Genomic DNA, 17648 nt, shown 5'->3' with positions numbered 1-17648 from the left:
ACTCATCCCTCATGCAGAGCGTATTCATCCTCTCAAAGAAATGAGTATGAATATTCGATGTTGATTCTATTCACTTTCTGGGTAACGGTTTCATGTCATTTTTTTTTATGTTCTTTTTATTTATTTATTTTCCTATCCCTAAGGAGACTTTTTTACATATACTTGTTAATGGAAAGTCTCATATTGCACTGACTTACGAATGCATGTTATTTCTTTATTATGATATTCTCAAATGGATTGTAAAGAATTCTTGTTAAAATATATCATAAGTCAAGAGAACATCCTTGTAACTCCAGTAACTTCCATTGAAACGTTTAATAACTAATAGAGATGAGAGTCTCTTGAGAATATGGTATAAGCTTTTTATATCCATCCTCTTTCTTATACGTCAATTGAAGTATATAGGAATCAGCCACTTGTCAGTAGCTTTCCTGAAAATATTAAATTAAATTGGCTTTCTCTCTCTCTCTCTCTCTCTCTCTCTCTCTCTCTCTCTCTCTCTCTTGCATTTATTTTTCCCTTAGACCGTCTCCTTGACGTGTAAGGGGAATCAGCAAGTGTTCATGTTTTTACCATTCAAACAGTCTTTATAGACGTCCTCAATGCCGTGCCGTGTAAAACCTTTAACAGCCATTAGATACGCTTCCACTGTTTCCCTATCTTTTTTTAGAGATACAAAGAGAGCACCGGTTCCCTTTTTTTTTCACCAGTGTTATTGTTACCGTACTGCCACACAAACACTGTTACCAGAGGATGTAGGATTTCATTAATATTTCACGTCCTCTATTGTTGTCATAATCACCGTGGCTTCTTTTCCCTCCTCCACCTTTGGCACAAGTGATGTAATGTGTGTGTGTGTGTGTGTGTGTGTGTGTGTGTGTGTGTGTGTGTGTGTGTGTGTGTGTGTGTGTGTGTGTGTGTGTGTATTTGTGTCAGTGTGTAAAGAGAGAGAGAGAGAGAGAGAGAATAATGGTCACACACTTTCAAATGTGCACGGGAAAAAAAATCTTCCTTCGCCGCTATACATTATGCACACATGATTGCCGTAAATTAAGTGGGCCTTTAAGAGTTTAGCAGCCTCCAGTCCCTTACCTGTTGAGACGGCCGATGACACGTGCAACAGTTGCTACACTCGCCGGCAACGTGACCTCCCGCCATGTTAACAATCTGGCGTAACATAACACAATGATATGATATGGCTTCAGAACAGGAAGACGTGAGTTGCGTGACGAGGATTTGAAAAAGAGAGAGGCAGAAAGAGAGAAGGAAAAGAAAACAGACCGAGAAAAAGGAAAACAGCAGCAGCAGCAATAACAACAACAAAACAACAACACTAATAGTAATGATGATGATAATAATAATAATAATAATAATAATAATAATGATAATAATAATAGATAAAAACAACAACATAAACAAGGATAACAAGAAAAGACAAAAAGAAGGAAAAAGTAAAGACACAGAAAGAGAGAGAGAGAGAGAGAGAGAGAGAGAGAGAGAGAGAGAGAGAGAGAGATGAGAAAGATAATAAGAATGAAAAAGGATAATGAAGAATGAGAAAAAGATTATGGAGGACGAAGAAGATGAGGTGATGAAGAATGATGATATCTTAAGAGGGTTGCCGCTGTGGGAGGAAGCTCAGGGCCTGACAGGGATGAGTGCGGCTGTTGCCAATCGTGCGTCCATTAATCTTCTTGGCGTGGTGCATGAAGCCTTCCGTCGCGGGGTGTCAGGAGGGTTGCGTCACCCTGACAGGGGAATAAACTTCATTAGGAACGTCTTCATGGCCTTCATCTTTAAAACATGCTCTGAACTCTTGCTGGTATGAGTTCTTCCACTTAAAAAGAACTGAATGTGTGTGTATTATCTGTCAGAATGAAACTTTGCACCTCGCACCTACATTTCTTTAATTTCTTTACTGAGAGTTGGATCGTGAAGGGGTTGTTGTTATATATACTTTTGTCCGTAACTGGTTTCCCTAACACATTAAAAAATCATTAGTAAAGTAGATAACTTAGAAAAAACTGGGCTAGGAAAGATGTGATGGATGAATGTCTAGAGGAGTGGCGCCCTCTTTATCATAGCCCATCACCGCCTCCATGCTACATCTTCACCAAAGTGCTCTACGACCTCAGCTGACTACCGCATAATAATGATCCTCTCTGACTTGAAAGATAATGGGATAGTAAGAAAGACTTTCAACAATAGTGAGTTTGGTGCAGAGTATACAGCTAAGGAGACGACGAGAGAACGGACCCCAACGTGATGGATAGTCCAGCAGAACACCGTAAACAAAGTTCCCCACTCGTAAAATGACGAAAAAAAAAACATTAATAATGTAAGAAAATGATAACGTGGCCATCTGAAGGAGATTAATATCGGTATCATGTCTAACTGGCTTGTGTTCATGGCTTTCAGGAATAGACAGAATCCGATGTTTCAGACACACAAACAAAGACACACACACACACAGTCTTTAAGTTAGGACCTGCCTCCTCTAGAACACCTAGTTCTTTACAGATCCCTTCTTTTTAATATGTCCTTTTCTTCCGCTCTTATGTGAAGCGATCCAGACACAGAGACCAGGAAGGTGTGCAAAGAAGGTTGGTGTGTTTTTATGTGAAAAGTATTTGTTTCCGGCACTCACACTTGGTCAAGACAGTACCGTTTTCTCTCTACACTCATTGTTTTAGATCCAAAGGCTTAGAAATAAACGGAGGTTGAAAAATGGAAAAGAAAAAAAAAAAAAAAAAAAAAAAAAAAATATATATATATATATATATATATATATATATATATATATATATATATATATATATATATATATATATATATATATATATATATAGCTACGTATCTGAGTAGCACTTTTTATTTCATGAATCCAGGTGTATTGAAAAGCGAGCTGTATTCTCTTCACACTGTCACGTTCCCCACTTTCCGACGGGTTATTTCACCCTGAATTTAATATATTCCAGGTTCAGGGAACGACACAGAAAAGAAAGTATAACCACATGAAATGAAGTAAAGGCAACGGAAACTTATGATAATTTATTCAATCTAATCATAACTTACTATTTACAATTTACAATGAAAGAAAGACAAAAAAAAAAGTCACACGAAAGAAATTATGCCTGGATAACACTCCCGCAACTCTCCGTATTCCGTACCCACGTGGTCAGATATAACCAAGTATGTGCAGAGGAAAAACAAAAGCTGAGAACAAACTTTAACCAACGCGGCTCATAACGAACTCACACAACATGGAGAAATATACGAGTGGAAAAAAAAATATGCGGACACAACCAGAAATATAACCCTTGAAAAAAACAATTACAAAAAACAAGTACAAACACTGACAAAATTCACGTATGAATTCAGTCATACGAGTGAAAATATTGCACAAAACACCCAAACAACCCTATTACTGGCTATAAAACACCACACATACCTTTGTGGCTTAACTAGCCCACAACTCACACACACCACGTGGTCTCCCAGTGGCCCACGTGGCCTTTCCTAGCTGGAGGTGGCAGGCCTCCTCCTGGTGACCCTGTTTGACCCTGGTAAAAGCGAGCGAGAGAGCAAGGTCACGCGCACCTCTTGTTTTAAAGGCCTGGGCCGGAAAACATATCGTCCCGCAAATACATACTTAATGCTACAAATATAAAGAATTTTGTCCTTACTCACTAACATCCTTACCTACAACACATAACATTCTAAAGAAACACACTCTTATTAACTAATAATGAATATAAAGGAACTTAAACTAATGTACAATATGGCATAATTACTAGTTGCCCACTCTCACCGTGGTCCAAGGAGAGCGGAGCTGAACAAAAGAAATAAAGGATTAACTTCCTAAAAGTCACACCGTGACAACACACACACACACACACACACACACACACACACACACACACACACACACACACACACACACACACACACACACACACACACCATATTTTGAGTCGAAATTGAAAATATAAAAAGAAAGATAGAATGTATGTCCCACCACGTATGTCCCACATGCACACAAACTGACACACAACTTTAAGACCGAAAGTTAAGGAAATAAGTAAATAAAACTGGAAATAGATACAGAGAGTGGCGGCGGCGTGGCGTGCTCCTGTCGGCTGCGGGAGTGACAGGGTGACAGGCGAGGCGAGGTGAAGGCACGAGAGGCATAATGTGGTGCCGAGCTAAAAAGAAGGTAAAAAAGGGAAAATAGATTTTTCTGGCCCTTCACAGTACTGCGCGTGTTCAAAGGGTCCTCTTTCATTCCAGAATCTCCTCACAGACAAAAAACCAGGTGGAAGAATTTAATTTGTATTTGATTCCTTGAGAGCTTTCCGTGAAAAAAAATTAAATCCTATTTCCTAAAAGTCCTGAAGAACTAACGCACCAAGAACTGATTCAGCTGCCGGTGCTCCCCACGTCGCTGAATCTTGAGGGGACTACTTGGTAAACAAAAGTTTGTATTTTGATGTATATTTGGTTCGTTTTCTATGCTTATTTCTGGTTATAATGCAAAAATGACCTGTTAAAGCGTTTAAGCTTTAAAGCAAGCATATTTGCATCTGGCAAAAAAACACACATTATCTATTGTACTAAACGTTTTCTAAAATCTTTTACATACATCAAAAGTGCATGTAATTTCTCATTTAATTCAAAACTTGTAAAATTAACCATTCACGCTTCCAGCAACACATTTCCCCACGAGCACACATAACACAATTTAAATAATGCAGAACAAAGCACAGGGATTTGTTACAGATTAGAGATACTCGCTCTCAACAGATAACTTGGAAATAATCACTTTAATTCTGAAAAAGATCATACCTTAGAAATAATCAGTCTAATCCTTTGCTAAATTCGGTCTTAGAAATAATCTGTTGTTGCATAAGGATTATTGGCAACCGTCCCCGTGTATCTGCAGCTCACTCCGCCAAATCAGACACCTCGTTCCTCCGCTGGAACACGAAAACACGTCCATGAAATTCAAATATCTGGTAAAGTCATTCATGGAGGAAATCAACAAACAGAGATATTTCACTCGTCTACAAATGGAATTGTCGAGTTCAGCTTTGATTTTTTCTTCTTTTTTTAGCGTGTGTATCCTGACATTGTGGGAATGTGCACCAATATTACAAGGTTGTGTATTTCTGTTATTTCCTCTTTCTCCCTGATCTGCATCTCTCACATCGTGCTCCCCTATACGAAGTACACAAGAAATATTTGTACGTAATTCAACAAAATGCTTCTTTCAGAGTGACAAGTTTCCTGGTACCAGTTCTCTCTCTCTGTAATCCTCTGTAATACCTCGGCCTTCTTCCTGAATCAGAGAGAGAGAGAGAGAGAGAGAGAGAGAGAGAGAGAGAGAGAGAGAGAGAGAGAGAGAGAGAGAGATTATAAAAAATGCAACTACATTTTTTTCTCAAAGTTATTTTCGAAATGGTGATGGTGCAGTAAGGAGGAAAGAAGATTTGTGGAAAGAGAGAGAGAGAGAGAGAGAGAGAGAGAGAGAGAGAGAGAGAGAGAGAGAGAGAGAGAGAGAGAGAGAGAGAGAGAGAGAGAGAGAGAGAGAGAGAGAGAGAGAGAGAGAGAGAGAGAGAGAGAGAGAGATGAGAGGAGGAAGGATAAGAGGAGGTGGAGGGGATCGAAAAAAGATGAATTCGTTGTAACTGTATGTGTGTGTGTGTGTGTGTGTGTGTGTGTGTGTGTGTGTGTGTGTGTGTGTGTGTGTGTGTGTGTGTGTGTAGATCACTAGGCGGCACAAGTTCGGTGGCGGGCCAAGGCCTCGTTAACCCTCCATTAGGAGATGACTGCACCTTGAGAGATAAGAGGAGTTGAGCGAGGCAAACCACACACAAGTCAGGAAGATTATATTAAAAGAAAGTTTGTAAGGAGAACTTGCAGAGCTTGGAACAGTGCCAGACTTGTAGAGATTTCGAGAGACATTAGTTAATTCGCCGGTGCATCTCAAAGGGACTGAAAAAAAGTTTGAGGTCTGACAAAAGTACGAGAAAGACTACTTGATGCTTTACATACATACGTTTTAACAATGGGATCCTTCATCTCAACCTCTTAATTCGAGTGGATTGTATTACTTTATATAAGCTGCGACTCTTTCATGTACCTGCTATTCTATCCCCGTTTTCTTTTTCCTAACTTCCCACGGCTTGCATTGCCTCAGGTGAGAAATCATAGGACATCTTTGGAATTAAAATGATTTACTGTTTAGACTTTCTTTATTTGATTAGCTGTTTTACTTACGAGAAAGATAAACTAGTGTCTCTCTCTCTCTCTCTCTCTCTCTCTCTCTCTCTCTCTCTCTCTCTCTCTCTCTCTCTCTCTCTCTCTCTCTCTCTCTCTCTCTCTCTCTCTCTCTCTCTCTCTCTCTCTCTCTCTCTCTCTCTCTCTCTCTCTCTCTCTCTCTCTGGTGAGCTACTTTCACACACACAAAAATATAAGGTTAATCCCTAGCAAGCTGTTTTCTGTTGTTGAACTTATTGACCAGCCGACCTGGCGCACCACGACTATTGGGACGGAGTGGTGCCTTTCTTCCTGCTTGGTGAGATCTTGCAGGCTTTTGTCTAGCTCAAGTCATAGCTGTCGCACTCTATCAAGGAACAAGCATCAGGAACAAAACCCCGCCAGCAAACCAGGGTCAGGATTAGAACAGCTTACGGCTCTCCTGAATCTGAAACTCTTTTCTTGTATGGAGCCTGTGCCCTAAATAGATAGATAGATAAGAGAGAGAGAGAGAGAGAGAGAGAGAGAGAGAGAGAGAGAGAGAGAGAGAGAGAGAGAGAGAGAGAAACTGCACACCATTCCAAAGAAGCTTATCAAGAAAAAAAAAAACATGTAGAGAAAAAAAAGCAGATATTGAGAAGGAAGGAAAAGGAAAAAAGGAATTAAGGAAAGGAAGGGAGAGGGAAGCAAACAAACAGACCAGAATAAACGCGGAAGACTAACGGAGGAAGATAACAGCAAACACAGAAGCATAGTAAATGAAGGAGACGTGTTCCAGAGCTTTTTTGTGAGTATGTGTGTTTTTTTACCAACTTTTCTCACACTGACTCATCTTGCTTCTTTCTCTCTCTCTCTCTCTTCCAGGTGGACCGAATGGGAAGCGAGTGAGCGGAGGCTGAGGAAACACAACACAGGACGAACAACTAATGGACGGGGAGTAAAAGGAAGGAAAACAGTGCGATAAAGAGCTGAGGGGAACGAAGAAAGAGAGGAAGAGAGAGAGAGAGAGAGAGATAGAGAGATAGAGAGAGAGAGAGTCCAATATCCAGGGAAAGCTAAAGGCTAAAGCGAAATCGACTGAAAAAAAAAATAGGGACGAGAGTGAGAAGGAAGAGCCAGGTGGAAGGAAAACGGAAAATAAAGGAAAGTTTAAACATTGACTCGAGGAAGGCCAGTGTTGGGTGAGGCGATGAAGGGAGGCGGGCGTGGTGGGCTGAGGCAGGAGTGTCGACGAGGCGGTGGTGGAGGTAATGGTGGCTTGTGAGGGACTTGTATGATGTCCTCTTTGACGCTGAGTGCTTGGAAACCTTCACCCACACACACTCCTCCCTACCATCCATCCTTTCTCACACCTCTCCTTCCCTTCTCCTTCTCACTCTCTCTTTCTCTCTTTCTTCCTCCCGCCTCTCTCTCTGTCTTTCCCGTCTCCTTAAAACATCAAAGACAGCACAAGAAAATCATCACAGCATTTCCTGAGACTCTTTTATATAATATTTTGTAGCCGGAAGGGGCAACCACCGCGGCCTTGTGAGTAAAAAGCAAAAGAGAGGAGGGAGCCTTCCTTTGAACCCTTCACGATGTCACCGGGTGAGGGAAGTGGAGATATCGGCAGCATCTCGGACAAAATGCTGACACAGATCATCCACAACCTTCAATCCTTCCCTAACGAGACGGTGGATCTGACGCAACCTCACCTCCGCCACTCGCTCTCCAACGTCTACCCGCTCTACATCTTCCTCTACAGCCTTCTGGTGGTGTGTGGAACGGTGGGCAACGCAGCTATGATCGCCCACATTCTGCGCCGCCGCCTGCACAGGAACCCAACCAACGCTTACCTTATGAACATCGCAGTGTGCCAGTTCATCATGAGTTTCCCCCTTCTGCCTCTCTCCCTCGCCATCCTCCTGGTGCAGAATTGGATCTTCGGCAGCTTCCTCTGTTACTTCGTGCCAATGATTCAGGTGAGGCGATGCACGTGGCAGTAGTGGTTGTAGTGATGGCAATAGCTGTGGTGGTTGGGCGGAGATGGTAGGTCTCGTGGTAACTGGAAATATTGTGGAAAGGTTCTGTGGGTTATACACTTTTGGGGCCTCGAGAGGATTGTGGGCCTTAGGAAAGAGGTGGAGAGGTGTGCGTATTGACTCTTACTCCTTCATGTAGTCTTGTGTTTACCTTCGCACTTATCTTCCTGTTCCCTGCGTCCCATTTCGTTTCTCTTATGCTCTCTCTCTCTCTCTCTCTCTCTCTCTCTCTCTCTCTCTCTCTCTCTCTCTCTCTCTCTCTCTCTCTCTCTCTCTCTCTCTCTCTCTCTCTTGCTCTCTCTCTCTCTCTCTCTCTCTCTCTCTCTCTCTCTCTCTCTCTCTCTCTCTCTCTCTCTCTCTCTCTCTCTCTCTCTCTCTCTCTCTCTCTCTTTGTCTATCCCTGTTCTTTTAAGAGTTTGTCTTTATGTCTGTTTGTCTGTTTCCTTGTTTGTAATCTTGTGTTTCTTTTTGTTTGTCTATCCTGTTCTCTCTCTTGTGTTTCTTCTTTTCTTCTCTCTGCTCTTTTGTCTGCTTAATGGTCTTCCTTCCGACTTTTATCTGTTTGTTTCTCTGTTTCCTTGCATTTGTTTGCCTGTGTCTGTTTGTTTGTGTCTGTCTGCCTGCCTGTGTCTATCTGTCTGCTTCTCTCTCTCTCTCTCTCTCTCTCTCTCTCTCTCTCTCTCTCTCTCTCTCTCTCTCTCTCTCTCTCTCTCTCTCTCTCTCTCTCTCTCTCTCTCTCTCTCTCTCTCTCTCTCTCTCTCTCTCTCTCTCTCTCTCTCTCTCTCTCTCTCTCTCTCTCTCTCTCTCTCTCTCTCTCTCTCTGTGTGTGTGTGTGTGTGTGTGTGTGTAAACTTGTTATATTGAAGATGAAAGCTTTCTTACTTTAGCCTCACACACGCGCCTAAGTAAGGGTGCAAGCAAACACACACACACACACACACACACACACACACACACACACACACACACACACACACACACACACACACACACACACACACACACACACACACACACACACACACACACACACACGTCGTCAATTAGAAGTTTTAGCCAAAGTCCTCCAGCTGTGTGAGAGGGTCGGGATCGGTACCGCTTCACCACAACAATCAGGAGTAACTGGCTGTCGAGTGGCACGGGATCTTTGCTTTATTTGATCCACTGACGGGTCTCATATCGGCTTTCAGAGTGCGAGGCTTGGAGTTTTGTGGGTATCGGGGAAAAAGGAAGGAAAATATGTTATCGCCCGTGTGTTTTCTGTGTCTGTGTATGTTTGTTTCTTTGTTTGGTTATGTATGTGCATGAACGGATGTGTTTTCTTGTGTGAGTGTACGTAACAAATTTCAGTAACTGTACTCAAATGCAGCGAAAGTAAAGAAAATGCTGCACCATTTCCGCAAGACAGAATTTCGTAAAGAAAATATATCACCACAGTTCTGTTGCGTCCGATAAAACAGAATTACAAGGTGCTGTAGGAAATTCCTGAATCGACGCTGACCTTAGCCCTGGAATCGTATGCAAACAAACGGTAAGGGAAAAAACACGAATTAAAAGTCACAGGAACTCTTTCTTTTCTTTGTCATTTGAGTGGAAACCTCGTTTTGACCCGGGAAGGCACGAGGGAGGCTCCTGCAGCACTCTAGTCACTGTACCACTCTAGAGGCAGGGAAGAGCGGTTGCCTTGGCGGGTTGACAGTGGCGTGGTTTCAGGGAAGGAACTGAGCGTGCTGGCTACTCTGCTGTGGCTGCTGATCCATTATTCCGTCCGCCCTGGAGCGTCTTGGTGGTGTATATCTCTGTTACTCAGTCTGATGAAATCTCGCCACCAGTTCTCCACTAACTCTCTGCAGCTCACCAGCCAGGCTATCCCTATGACTACCTCAGGGGATGTGTATTGATCCTCTCTGTCCATGTCCATCACTTAATGCGCCTCACTATTAAGAAAAACAAAACGTGTCCATGCCCCTTTAAATAGGACAAGCGACGATCACTCCCCTAAGGACACTCACAGAATAATGACATACCACTCACATAGTGGGTAAAAAGCTTGGAATGTAAGGTAAACTACAGTGGCATGGTGCATCTGCAATGACGGCGTGGAGTACGGCTATTTAATATTGCACGTTTATGTTTACTGTAAATAAAATCCTCGTACACACTGCACCGGACCAAAGAGCTCTTCGCTAAAGCTCTCTCTCTACATGATATATCTATTTATTATATCTTTTTAAAGCTCGAATATAAACCTAGGAATGCGCTCTGGTCATAAGTCTTAACCCTCCTCAATACCAGGATACTTTAAATCCGTAAACGTATTACCAGAAGCATTAGTTCAACAATTCAACCCTCTATCCTCGGCATTAAGTATGTAAGAGTTAAGTCTCAGTTCTCTCCTCAATAACAGAATACAAGAGCTCGTACAGATAATGCCACAAGCAGTAACTCAACTCGGCTTCATTGAGTATCAGTTGGTGTGTGTTACAGTTGTGGGAGAAGTTAGCAAATTCAAGTGTTGGAAAGACTAACAGCAGGTCTGGCAGCTGGTCAGGCCGCGGGAACCTCCTTTCAGCGGCATCATCAGGATTATGAGTGAAGGTGTAATAAGAGAAATGTGATAACAGTAATGATAACTTTTACCAGAAATATGTGTTGCAATTTCGTACGTTACAGGTCTTAATGAAAATAGTTGTAGTAGTTAATGGAGATTATAAATATTCACTTATGTCTAGCTGTGTGTCTGTGGGTCTATGTTTGTGTGTCTGTCTATCTGTCTGTATCTGTCTGTCTGTTTGTCTGTCTGTCTGTTTGTCAGTGTCGCAAAATACGTGTCTATAAACATATTTAGCGTGTGTCTGTCTATCTCTCAGTTTGCTTGTCTGTCTCTCTGCCTGTTTGTCTATCTGTCTATAAAAGTATTCAGTGTCTGTCTGTCTATCTCGCTGTTTGCCTATCTCTCTATCTGTTTGCCTATTTGTCTATAAAAGTATTCAGTGTGTCTGTTTATCTCTCTGTTTGTTTGCCTGTCTCTCTGCCTTTTTTGTCTATCTGTCTATAAAAATATTCAGTGTCTGTCTGTCTACCTCTCTGCTTGCCTGTCTCCCTGTCTGTTTGTCTACCTTTCTATAAAAATATTCCTGTCTGTCTGTCTGTTTCTCTGTTTGCTTGTCTGTCTCTCTGTCTGTTTGCCTGTCTATCTGAGTGTTGGAAAATAACAATATAAGTAATTAACAAGTTTAAACTGGGTAACATTTTCCGCAAACTTACTGACATTTAGCGTGTCTTTGCCGTAGAACTTTACAACATGGAAATTTGTGGAGGTTGAAAAAAAAAATAATAAAATAACTTCCACTGAACCGCCTTCAAATCTATTCCTCCTCCTCCTCCTCCTCCTCCTCCTCCTCCTCCTCCTCCTCCTCCTCCTCCTCCTCCTCCTCCTCATCATCATCATCATCATCATCATCATCATTATCGTCACATCAAGAGCAGCTGTAGTAGTAGTAGTAGTAGTAGTAGTAGTAGTAGTAGTAGGAGGAGGAGGAGGAGGAGGAGGAGGAGGAGCAGCAACAGCAGCAGCAGCAGCAGCAGCAGCAGTATAAGGTCATGTAAAGCTGAAATGTATATGATTTGACAGGATATCATCTCGCTCTTAATGGTGTATTTACTTTTTATGCGAGACTGATTTAAACTTTTCTATATAAAATGCCAGCTCATTCCCGCGAACATCAGCCGTCCATCAAAATTTTCATCACGTCAAGTATAATCTTGCTTGGAACATTTTTCATTAGTACTACAAGTGATGCCAAGTGCCGGGTTTTTTTCTGGCAGCCTGCATTTTTGAGTAAATCTAGTTATTTAGCCACTTGCTGTGGAAATGCAACTCACTCTCAAGGTTCAACTTCTGCTCGCGTCTGAAATTTAGATTCTATGCTACGTGTCTTCATGCAATAAAGAAAGGAAACTTATTTTCATTATTAATTGAAGCACTATGCGTTGTGTTTCACTTCACGGCTGGGATGGTATTCGGAGTTGGCAGCGCTGTTGTTCAGTGGTCAGATGTCAGGATAAGGTAAAAATGTATATCAAATCCGGAACGTGAATTAGACCACAGCGAAAATTAATTACTAAATGAAGCTCGATCCCATTTGCCTTGTAACAGAATTTCGTGGAGAAACGTTAATAGGGATGAGCTGATTTGGTTTCCTAATGGCATACCCTTCTAAGAGAAAATAAGATAATGTAAAAGTCTGGCTGCGTTTAGATATGAAGTCTGATAATAGACTTAAAGGTGTATGACACGATCATGCACCCAGAATTTCTAAAAGAAGTTCAGATTATTCACGGAGATTGAAAACGTTTACTTGAAGCGCTTTGACCGGAAGGAAGGAGATCAAACATTTCAGGGGGGCCACATGGAGTATCTCAGGAGCAAGACGCCCCTGGACTACTGCCCTCCTCTCGGAAGTGGCAGAAATCCACTGCAGAGCGTTATGTCTGATCTTTTCTGAAACCATGAAACTTTTATTGGTGGTTAAATTGTAAAGAAGAAAATCTTTCATAGGCAGCGAGACAGCCATTCAACATCAAAGGCGAGACTAAAGAAGGCCAGAGTCCCTGCGGGGAGAGGCAACGGGGAGGGACCTTCATGCCCTCTCCCCCAGGTGTGTGTATGTGTGGGTGTGTGTGTGCGTGTGGGTGGGTGGGTATGGATGTGTGTGTGTGTGTGTGTGTGTGTGTGTGTGTGTGTGTGTGTGTGGGTGGGTGGGTGGGTTTGTGGGTGTGGGTATATAGGTGTGTGTGTGTGTGTGTGCATGTTTGCGTGTGTGTGTGTGTGTGTGTGTGTGTGTGTGTGTGTGTGTGTGTGTGTGCAAGCTCAGACGTGTGTATTCCATGGTGTCTAATGTCTATATTGTTATTATTATCATTATTATTATTATTATTATTATTATTATTATTATTATTAATATCATTATTATTATTATTATTATTATTATTATTATTATTATTATTATTATTATTATTATTATTATTGTTGTTGTTGTTGTTGTTGTTGTTGTTGTTGTTGTTGTTGTTGTTAGTTTTATTATTGTTATTAATAATGATATTTTATTATTATTATTATTATTATTATCATTATTATTATTATTATTATTATTATTATTAATATTATTATTATTATTATTATTATTATTATCATAATTATTATTATTGTTATTATTATTATTATTATTATTATTATTATTATTATTATTATTATTATTATTATTATTATCATTATTATTATTATCATCCTCATCATCATCATTATTTTTATTATTATTGTTGTTGTTGTTGTTGTTGTTGTTGTTGTTGTTGTTGCTGTTATTGTTGGTATTATCGGATAATGATTATTGAGAAAACACCTTTAATTAACGATGTGTATTTTTCTTCAGTAAGTTTTCCAGAAATGACTATTTAAGTTGAGCGCCTCTCTGGCTTCAGTGAAGTGCCACGTCTTGTTATAACATATTCATTTATTTGATGCGATTATTATTTAGATGAATGAAAATGGATCGACAAACAAACTGTCATAAGTTTGTCTCAACGTGGGATTCCTTTGCCCACTTCAATGGTATGCGTCTTCTATGCTTAAAATATTTAAAATCAAAGAAGCATTTAGATTAGGAATTCGTTAATTTCAAGTGGTGGAATGTTGCAGAGAAGGAACAGAGGTCGGGATGTAGGAGAGGACGTCCCTGCGAGACGTTGGCTAGACCCTGGTGGCGGCTGGCTAGGCGTGTTGGCGGCGCCTCATGTCTCCCGCGCCAGGCGCACTGGAGGTTTATTATCTCATCAAAATGTTGAAAAAATTGATATTCACATTTTACGAAAGCCAAATATATATATCTTATATATAGGCAATACATCCAAGGGAATAAAAACACCGCACGTTATGCTTAAAAAGATGAGCAACAGAAGACAAAATTATTTTATACGATATTCATAATACGAGAATTTGTTGGTGACAAGAAAGAAATTGTTTGGAACACCAATCCCGGAAAACCATTTTTCCAAGAAATCCCCTTCGCTGCGACTCTTTCATCCTCTCCGCCCCCTCATCTGTCTCAAATCCCGTGCCGTAGCAGCAGGTCAAAGAAAATAATAAGACCTGGTGAGGCGGCTTAAGGATTACGATGATTCCCTGTCATCGCCTTGCCTTGCAACGTAAAGATTTGCACCGCGGGGACTGTACTGTGCCATTGCTGCCGGCGGAGTGAAGGAAGGCGCGCTGCGAATGATTTATGGTGAGACTTTAAAGCCATTTGTATGTGTAAGTAGGGAGATCTAACCTATTCCCCCCATGGCTTGCTTCTCTCCTTCCCTGAACCACCAACGTAAAGTTCCTGAATTGGGTAATTTCGAAGCTTTATTTTCAAATGCCTTGAGAATACATGAGATGTACCGCTGGCTCTCATGAATGCCACTTAGATGAATCAGTATACTTATGCTACCAGCAAAATTATGAAAATATCTCTGGAAATTCCAGTAATTTCCACTGTAGCTTCTTAACCCATTCACTGACATCTCTTTTTTCTCTTAAAACTTGATAATCACTTAGTTTTGTATCAGTCTCTTGAATAGTTCAATAAGACAGAAAAGCTAAATTCAACCTTCTGTTTTCTCTCTTTTCTTTCGCTGTGTGTCTAACCAGATTATTTTTTTTTTCTAATGCTGTGAATCCTAAGAAAGGACAAGACACGATTGAGAATGCTGTCCGGGATTCGAGAGGAGAATGGCCAGCCAGACCTCAGCTGCAGCTCGTTCCCGCTCAGCTAACCAATCGATACTTACGTACGCGTGGTGTCCGCCAACACGCCATCAGTCACGCTTCATTGGCTGGTGATTGAACGACACGTGGTATTTCGGGGAGTCGTGACTCGGACAACTAATGATGATGGTAGGCAGCGGTTGGGAGAGAAGGGTATTAAGTTTCGATGGGATTTTATGATTCATCGCTCTCTCCCCATCTCTATTTCTGTCCCTGGCAAATAAATACAGCTAGCTATACACAGAGACGGATTAATACAGATACACAAAATGATTGACAGAGATTGAGAGAGGGATGGGGAGCGAGATGGATCGTAAAATTCCATCAGAACTTAATACCCTTGTATTCCAACCGCCGGCTCACCATCATCATTAACTGCCGCACTAACGGATTCCTCTAAATTTAGCCTTTCAAATAGACAAATTGTGTTACACCTCAGCGCTTGAACACATTTGTTTTTTTTATGATGTTAAGTCTTTTGTGAGGCAATGCTTGCAAACTGTGGGCTCACCGCCGTTGTGTATCATGGGCGCCAATTCATCAACAAAGCCGCGGGTGAGAAACAGGCTGTAATTCCACATCCCCTGCTCATAGATCGGAATTACACACGTGTCCACGATTAAGTAACTCGAAGCATTAACCAGCTTGTTATATTGGCATGAGCAGAAAGGGGATGAGTGACGTAAATAATCCTTCAAGACGAGCACTGATGTATCAAAATCATCTGTCCTCTAGAAAGTTATGAGTCAGTCTCTCTCTCTCTCTCTCTCTCTCTCTCTCTCTCTCTCTCTCTCTCTCTCTCTCTCTCTCTCTCTCTCTCTCTCTCTCTCTCTCTCTCTCTCTCTCTCTCTCTCTCTCTCTCTCTCTCTCTCTCTCTCTCTCTCTCTCTCTCTCTCTCGTTCACATGTTTCTGTATTTATGTAAATCTGTCTTTCCTTTCTTTTCTTCATTTCTCTAAATGTTCAAAAATGGCCTCCTAGTTCTCCATCACCGAAAGGCTGCTGACGTCACGGGAAGGGGAGCATCTGTTGGGTGTCAGCTGGGATCAGGCGGCGGTGGGGTTAGTGATGGAAAAGGGCAAGTGAGGGTTTGAAGGTGAAAGATGGAGGACAAAAGACGAAAAAGAAAAAAAGAAACAGATGGGAGTCGCGGGAAGAAAGAAAAAAAGAAACCTCGAGGTATGAAGTATGAATGTCATGTTTGTCCATGAGTTGTGACAAATATGTATGGCTATCAAGAGAGGCGTCAATAGGGAGGTCGGAGCCGGTTTTCATTCTGCTTTATAGTTTTGGACAAGGCCAAACATCCATCGCTCAGCCGCGACCGGCCTTCCTCCTCAGCGTTCGCGGCAGTGAAGCAATTTCTTCTTCTTCACTCCTAATACTTATTGCATTGGCGCTGCAAGAAATGGCAGCTAAAAATACGAGTCTCAAAGCTTTCGTGGCTAATGCGTTGCACATTATTCTCGATCTCTGTCTGAAGCAATTGCAGTCGTGAGAATTCACGGCTCAGAGGCACTCGCTTGCTTCGGCCTGAGAACATTGCAAGGGAGAAATCTTGCAAATTTTCGGACATTAAAGAAAGGGTGGAAAAATATGGCATGTATTGTAGATTACTTGAGTGGAAACGTTCACCAAGAAGATACAGCGTTTGTAAATACAGGTTTGCATGCGAGGGTATCTCCTCATATTTGTATCTACATTTACATTTTTTTCTATATCTTTGTCTTTGTATTTGTATGTGTGTGTGTGTGGGTGGGTGGGTTGGTGTGTATGTGTGTGTGTGTGTGTGTGTGTGTGTGTGTGTGTGTGTGTGTGTGTGTGTGTGTGTGTGTGTGTGTGTGTGTGTGTGTGTGTGTGTGTGTGTGTGTGTATATATATATATATATATATATATATATATATATATATATATATATATATATATATATATATATATATATATATATATATATATATATATATATATATATATATATATATATATATATATATATATATATATATATATATATATATATATATATATATATATATATATATATATATAGTGTATAAATGTGTAGCAGGAGATTCCTTCTCAGGCACACTTCGTTGAAGATGATGTCTAGTTCAGCATTAATGATTTTCTTTAAAGAAATTCTTTATACCTTTGAAGTGTATTTTATTTTTTTCTAATTCTGTAATGGCTTCGCAATAACTAACCATTTTTGCTAGATCCTGATTTTGGGTCTCTTGTCCCTTCCTCAGTAGCTTCGTAGAAGAAACATCACATTAGAAAAGAAGAAAAGACACTTCTAAGGTATAAAGAATATATCTTAAAGTTATTAATGCCAAACTGGCCATCACCTTCAACGAAATGTATATATATATATATATATATATATATATATATATATATATATATATATATATATATATATATATATATATATATATATATATAGTGTAAGGTGGTTAGGAAACCTGGGCAGAATTAGGAATACTGTTTATTCTCTTACGTTTCGACAGAGTCTTCTTCAGAGAGTCGAAACGCAAGAGAATAAACAGTATTCTAATTCT

At 40.8% G+C, this 17648-nt stretch overlaps 1 protein-coding gene across 1 annotated transcript in view; it reads left to right on the top strand.

Moving 5' to 3' along the window:
• LOC123514027 (orexin receptor type 1-like) overlaps positions 1–17648 on the top strand; it is a 94309-nt gene that overhangs the window by 13193 nt on the left and 63468 nt on the right. The window contains 1 exon segment of the mRNA XM_045271596.1: positions 7123–8219. Within this exon segment, the coding sequence (XP_045127531.1) occupies positions 7836–8219 (384 nt within the window). The 5' untranslated portion in view covers positions 7123–7835.

This window comes from Portunus trituberculatus, chromosome 37 (assembly GCF_017591435.1).
Source record: "Portunus trituberculatus isolate SZX2019 chromosome 37, ASM1759143v1, whole genome shotgun sequence".
Lineage (NCBI taxonomy): Eukaryota > Metazoa > Arthropoda > Malacostraca > Decapoda > Portunidae > Portunus > Portunus trituberculatus.
Note: the sequence above shows the minus strand (reverse complement) of the source record. Positions and strands in the feature narration are given on the sequence as shown.